The sequence below is a fragment of the Chelonoidis abingdonii genome, chromosome 7 (genome assembly GCF_003597395.2).
Source record: "Chelonoidis abingdonii isolate Lonesome George chromosome 7, CheloAbing_2.0, whole genome shotgun sequence".
NCBI classification, from domain to species: Eukaryota; Metazoa; Chordata; order Testudines; family Testudinidae; genus Chelonoidis; species Chelonoidis abingdonii.
Window position 1 is genome coordinate 24,626,582 of NC_133775.1, and position 6,963 is coordinate 24,633,544.

Below are 6,963 nucleotides of genomic sequence, written 5' to 3' on the forward strand. Positions count from 1 at the left end.
CACTTAATGCCTCCTGGCATGTCTTCTGTTGTATGCAGCATTATCCAGTCGATGGCAATGTTGAAGAGGATTGCAGACATGACACACCCGACGTATTCCTGTTTTGACTTCAAAACTGAGCTCACTGTAATCAACACTGTATATAAAGTTGGAATAGAAACTTTTGATGTTGATTATATAGAGACGGATTCCATATGCCCACAGAATGCGCCACAGGCTGGTCCTGTGAATGCTATCAAAAGCCTTCTCAAAGTCTATGAATTTTATGTAGAGCTGCCGTTGCCATTCTAAGCATAAGAAGATAAGAATGGCCAAAGGTCCATCCATCCCAGTATCCTGTCTACTGACAGTGGCCAATGGCAGGTGCTCCAGAGGGAGCGAACCCAACAGGTAATGATCAAGTGATCTTTCTCCTGCCATCCATCTCCACCCTCTGACAAACAGAACTTAGGAACACCATTCCTTACTCATCCTGGTTAATAGCCATTAATGGACTTAACCTTCATGAATTTATCTAGTTCTCTTTTAAATCCTGTCATAGTCCTAACCTTCACAACCTCCTCAGGCAAGACATTCCACAGGTTGACTGTGCACTGTGCGAAGAAGAACGTCCTTTTATTTATTTTAAACCTGCTGCCTGTTAATTTCATTTGGTGGTCCCTAGTTCTTATATTATGGGAACAAGTAAAATAACTTTTTCTTATTCTCTTTCTCCATGCCACTCATGATTTTATATACTTCTATCATCATATCCTCCCTTAGTCTCTTTTCCAAGCTGAAAAGTCCTACCTTCTTTAATCTCTCCTCATATGGGACCCATTCCAAACCCCTAATCACTTTAGTTGCCCTTCTCTGAACCTTTGTTCTGTTACTTTTCATAGAGTGAAGATCTGGTCTGTGCATCCACGCCCTTTCCAAAAACCGGCCTGCTCTTTACTGAGAATGCTACCAACTACCTCTGATATATATGCTGGACTATGATCTTACACAATACATTGCATGGAAGAGATGAAAGAGTGATACCACACCAGTTATTCCAATCACTGAGAGTTTCTTTCTTGGGTATCTGCACTATAACCCTACTGAACACTAGACTGAAGAGCCCCTTATTAAATAGCTGTTCTCCATGTAGATAGGTATAGACTATGCTCAAGTCACCCTCAATCTTATCTTTGCTAAATGAAGGGGAAGGGCAGGAACACCTGGAGTAGAGGAAATCTTCAGGAAGATGGGGTGAGGGGAAGCCCCTGGAGAAAATAGTGGTGCAGGGGAAGAGGATTGGCAGCTGGCAGAGTAGGGTATATGGGTAGCACAGCGGAGCCAAGGGCTCGTGAACATTGACTGGATCACAGGAGGTCCTGAGCTAGGAACAGCACGTGGGACAAGGGGAACCTCCCGGGCGGCTCCCCAAGGGACTTTTACATCTTGTCTGTTCGGACAGATGGGGACCAAACCCACTGTGGGGCAGCAGCTGTTTTGTATGCCCCCTCCCATGTCGGGGATTTAAAGGGCCAGCCGCATAACAAACCGCAGGGCTCTTATGATTCCCAAAACAAAATGGCTTCCCGGCGGCCATGGTATACTGGATTGCCCCGGCGGGCGCCCTTTCCTGTTTGCGCATGCGCGGGGTTCATATCGTCGCCGGTGCCGCCATTTTGTGTGTGGTTTCTGGTGCCTGCGCTGAGGGGATGTTGCGGAGAAGCGATGAGAGGAGGCCGGTAGCGCGAGAGGAAGCTTCCGCTTCGGCCTCCTATTCGGGGCGTTGTTCGTCCTCGTCCGGGGCGGAGCACCTGCCCCGCTACCACTTCGGGCTGTTGCAAACCCCGCTGAGCACGGCGGGCAGCGCTGGCGGCAGCTCGGGCGGTGGAGCGGAGCCGGCCGGCCCCCAGCGAGAGGCAGCCTCCCTCGGCAGGGGCGTCACCCCAGCGCCGGGGCCGCAGCTGTTCTCTGGGGCAGCAGGAGGTGGGGAGCAGTGCGGCTGGCCGAACTCAGACACGCCCCCCCCCGCCGCCCCTCGAGTTGCCGGGCCCTGTGTACGGGGTGGTTTGAGCAGCCCAGAGCCTTAGATGGAGCTAGGCCCGCCGTGCCCTCCCTGGGCCACCAGCCAACCCAGGCCAGCTGCTGCTCCTGCGAAGGGGAAACGGGAATCTGCACCCCAGGGGATCAGTGTTGTGCAGAGTCCACGTATATCCCATCCCAGCAAATCTCTGCCCATCGGCCTGAACGGTTAGATGGGCTGCCTGTGTAAGGAGGAGGATGGTCTTCTCCTTTTGATGGAGTTGGAACTGCAGCTCAAATTAAAGTCTCCTATGACAGCAATACTCAGCTCTCCCATAATGGGAAGAAAGTGGGGTGATGTGATATTGCTAATGTTAAGATAAACATATAAATAAAAAAAAAGTGCTCTCTAAACCCGTCAAAAATTCCTCCACATTTTTAAAATTTGCTTCACAGTTTACTTTTAAAAAAATTACCTAATATGGTTGGGGTAAGAAGGAGTTAACAATGACAGGTGAAATCCTCAGTTGACCAATAAAACCTCTTTCCTTGCAGGAAGTAGCCTCATCATTTTAAGCATCTGGCCAATGTACGGTGACCAGACAGCGAGTGTGAAAAATCGGGATGGGGGTGGCGGGTAATAGTAGCCTATATAAGAAAAAGCCCAAATATTGGGACTGTCCCTATAAAATCGGGAGATCTGGTAACGCTAGGTCTATGCATGCTTTCTGTATTGGTATAACTATTTTAGTAAAAGGTGTAATTTTTTAATCAAAATAGTTACACTTGCAGACTCTCTAGGTCAGGGGTCAGCAGTCTCTGGTACACGGCTTGCCAGGGTAAGCACCTTGGCGGGTCGAGCCAGTTTGTTTACCTGCTGCGTCAGCAGATTCGGGGGATCGTGGCTTCCACTGGCTGCAGGTCGCCATTCCAGGCCAACGGGCTGCGGGGAGCGGCATGGGCGAGGGATGTGCTGGCTGCGGCTTCCCGCCGTGCCCATTGGCCTGGGACAGCGCACCGCTGCCAGTGGGAGCTGCAATCGGCCAAACCTGCTTACGCGGCAGGTAAACAAACTGGCCTGGCCCGCCAGGGTGCTTACCCTGGGGAACTGTGTGCCAGAGGTTGCTGACCCCTGCTCTAGGTTATGAGCACTGTTTACACCGGTATAAAGTATACAGTTATGTCAGTAGAGCTTAGTTCCATTCCTTTAGGGAAGCACATTTTATACCAGTGTATCTATATCTACAACTGGGATGGTGGTACTATTTTAAGTATGCAGTATAATTAAAATGGTACAGTTTTATGTAGATAAGCACTTAGATCCTGTTCCCACAAGCCCTACCTTGATGGGTCAAAAAGGTGTGGTTTTCAGTTGTATTAGCTCAGTAAATCTAACATGATTGAAAAGACCTTTTAATGTTTTAAAACATGTAGTCTAACAATTTTTATGGCTGTCAAGGGATTAAAAAAATTAATCATTAATCACGCAATAAAAATTAATTGTGAGTAATTGCGCTGTTGAACATTAATAGAATACTGTTTAAATATTTTTGGATGTTTTCTACATTTTATAATACATTGATTTCAATTACAAAACAGAATACAAAGTGTACAGTGCTCACTTATTTTTTGATTACTAGTATTTGCACTGTAAAAAAGCAAAAAGATTTTTCAATTCACCTAGTACAAGTACTGTAGTGCAATCGCTTTATCATGAAGCCTACAAATGTAGAATTATGTAAAAAAAAAACTGCATTAAAAAATAAAGCAATGTAAAATTTTAGAGGCTACAAGTCCACTCAGTCCTACTTCCTGTTCAGCCAACCGCTCAGACAAGCAAGTTTATTTACATTTGCAGGAGATAATGCTGCCCGCTTCTTGTTACAATGACACCTGAAAGTGAGAACAGGTGTTTGCATGGCACTGTTGTAGTCGGGCATTGCAAGATGTTTACGTGCCAGATACACTAAAGCAGGGGTCCCCAACGTGGTGCCTGCAGGCACCATGGCGTCCGTGGGGGCATCTTAATGCTCCCGCGTCCTCGCCCCCGGGAGAGCACCCACTCAAATGCTGCAGCAGCATTTCGGCGGGGACACCTCTCGATGATGCTTGTTGCTGACAAGTGACGTGATCGAGAGGCATCGCTCCTGAATTTCGGCGGGGACGCCTCGATGACGCCGCTTGCCATCGACAAGCGATGTCATCGAGAGGCGTTGCTCCCGAATTTCGGCGGGGATGCCTCTCGATGACATTGCTTGTCGAGGGCAGGCGATGTCATCCAGAGGCGTCGCAGCCAAAATGCTGCTGAAATTCGGCAGCATTTCGGCGGGTGCTCCATTGCTGCAGTGGTCCTTCGGCTGGCGCTTGCCAGCCAACAATATTGAAGACCACTGCACTAAAGAGTCATGTGTCCCTTCATGCTTCAGCCACCATTCCAGGGGACATGGGTCCATGCTGATGACGGTCTGCCTCGATTACAATCCAAAGCAGTACAGACGATGCATGTTCATTTTCATTATCTGAGTAGATGCCACCAGCAGAAGTTGTTATTCCTCTTTCATGGTTCGGGTTCTGTAGTTGCCGATCCGTGTTGCTCTTTTAAGACTTTATTTAGCATTTCTGGCACATAAATATCTTTTAATGCAGCTACAAAACTGCCAAGCAAATGCCTGTTCTCAATTTGTGACGTAAATAAGAAGAGGGCAGGATTATCCTGTAAATGTAAACAAACTTGCTTATTCTTAGTGATTGTCTGAAAAAGAAGTAGGACTGGAGTGAACTTGTAGGTTCTGATGTTTTACATTGTTTTGTTTTTTGAGTGCAGTTATGTAAGAAAAATCTACATTGTAAATCATGACAGAGATTGGACTATAATACTTGTGTGAATGAACTGAAAAAATGTATTCTTTTCGAGTGCTTGCTCATATCTATTTCAAGTAGGTGTGCACGCGCCGCGTGCACGTTCGTCGGGAGAATTTCCCCTAGCAACACCCGGTGGGTCAGCAGGCGCCCCTGGGCGTGGCGCCTTTGCGCGCACCGTATATATGCCCCTGCCGACCCGGCCCGCTCCTCAGTTCCTTCTTACCGCCCGTGTCGGTCGGTGGAACATGGAGTGCGGCTTCGCTGACCTCCACATCCCTAGCGTATCACCCGTTCTATCTCTAGTTCATTGTTTACTGTAGTTAGTGTTTGTTTAGTACTTCTTCATAGTGTTAGGTATAGTTTCTAAATAGTTTGTATATAGTTGAGGGCTGAGGTATTTTCTTCCTCGCCCGATCTGGTGACCCGGGCTCGTGCCTGGCTCTTCCGGCTTCAAGCAGTGCTCGGCCTGTCATCGGCCGGATGCCAACGGGGAGACCCCACGATCGTTGGCTAGAGTACCTGGGGGATCCCATCTGCGCACGACAAGTGGGAATCTGCAAGTCCTTCAAGCGAGGACAAAGAAGAGAGCGGGACCCCGTTTGAAACAGCTCCTTATGGAGGCCGCTCTGACCCCGGCGGTCCCGGCACGACCGCACCGAGAAGAACTTCGGTCTTCGGCACCGGGAGACAGCGGTACCGCCTTAACCACTGCGGCACCACACAGTCTCCATCTCAGAAGCCAGCCGGCAGCGCTCGCTCTTCACCTGGACGAAGAGGCGAGGCTCCTGCGGTCGCGACTCCAGCACCGCAGTCCGAGCCTGGGAAACGGTGCCAGCAGGCACCGCCATCTGCCCGGACCGGTGATCCCCGCACGTCGACTCCGGCCAGGCAAGAGCCGTCGAGTCCGGTGCTTGATAGCTCCCCGGCACGTACCGTGGTCGAGCTCACGGTTCCCACTACGCCGGAAACCTTTGCAACGGCGAGGGACCTGATCGCATTGACTGAGCCTTCCCTGCCTCAGCCCCCGGCACCGCCGGTGCGGGCGCTTCCATCACTGGGAAAGCCAGCTATGCTCCGACCACCATCTCTTGGAGCAACGGACAGGCACCGGTCCCTGTCGAGATCTCGGCACCGATCCCGCTCACGCCGTCGGTCGCCTTCTCGACGCTGCTCGCAGTCCTGGCACCGATCCTACTCTCGGCGCCGGTCGTACTCGCGGCACCGGTCCAGATCCCGATCAATGGACCGACGCTCGACGCGTCGTTCTACCTCTCAGCACCGCTCCCGACGAAGTCCATCGTACCGTCGGCGCACTCGATCCCGGTCGACCTCCGGGCACCGTGCTGGTCGTAGGTCCCGCTCCCGATCTTGGCACCGGTTCGACTCCCGGCACCGTTCTCCCGCACTGCCTGTCACCCGGCACCGGTCATACGGCCTGTCCGCCCCGCCTTGGCCATCGAGACACCCTTCAGGTTCCTCGCAGCCAGACAGCGCGCTCTATGGAGATGTGGACCACAGTCTGGAACAGCCCCAGCACTGGTCCTTCTGGACGCCTTGGGCATACCATCAAGCCCAAGGCGATCCCTGCCCGACGTCGAGATCTACAATTACCACCCGTCGGGTAGCAGAGGCAACTATCAGTGCCCCTCCTCCGGAGACTGATATTGCCGAGTCCCAGGACCCAGAGGCCGCCCCGGAATCGAGCCACCCTCTGGAGCAGCAGCCTTCGGATGAGCTCCCTATCCCCGGTCTTTCCTCCTCCTCCTCCCCAGATGAGGCAGTGGCGGGCACTTCGACCTCTGGCCCGCCCCCTATCGACCTTCGGGCTCACCAGGACCTGCTTTGCAGGGTGGCGTTGAGCATCAACCTCCAGGCAGAGGAGGTTCCAGAGGTTGAGGATCCTGTGGTGGACATTCTCTCATCTGATGCACCGACGAGAGTCGCCTTACCTTTCATCTGCTCAATTCAATCCAGGGCGGATTCTATTTGGCAGTCTCCGGCATCTATCCCTCCGACGGCCAGAGGCGTGGAGAGGAAGTACATGGTACCCTCTAAAGGGTACGACTACCTGTACACCCATCCTCCTCCATCCTCTCTGGTCGT

At 51.5% G+C, this 6,963-nt stretch overlaps 1 protein-coding gene across 1 annotated transcript in view; it reads left to right on the top strand.

Moving 5' to 3' along the window:
• The first annotated feature begins 1,404 nt into the window (after positions 1-1,404).
• Positions 1,405-6,963, top strand: part of MSH4 (mutS homolog 4) — a 90,410-nt gene continuing 84,851 nt past the window's right edge. Inside the window, 2 exon segments of the mRNA XM_032782164.2 lie at positions 1,405-1,684; positions 1,687-1,962. Of these exon segments, the coding sequence (XP_032638055.2) occupies positions 1,558-1,684; positions 1,687-1,962 (403 nt within the window). The 5' untranslated portion in view covers positions 1,405-1,557.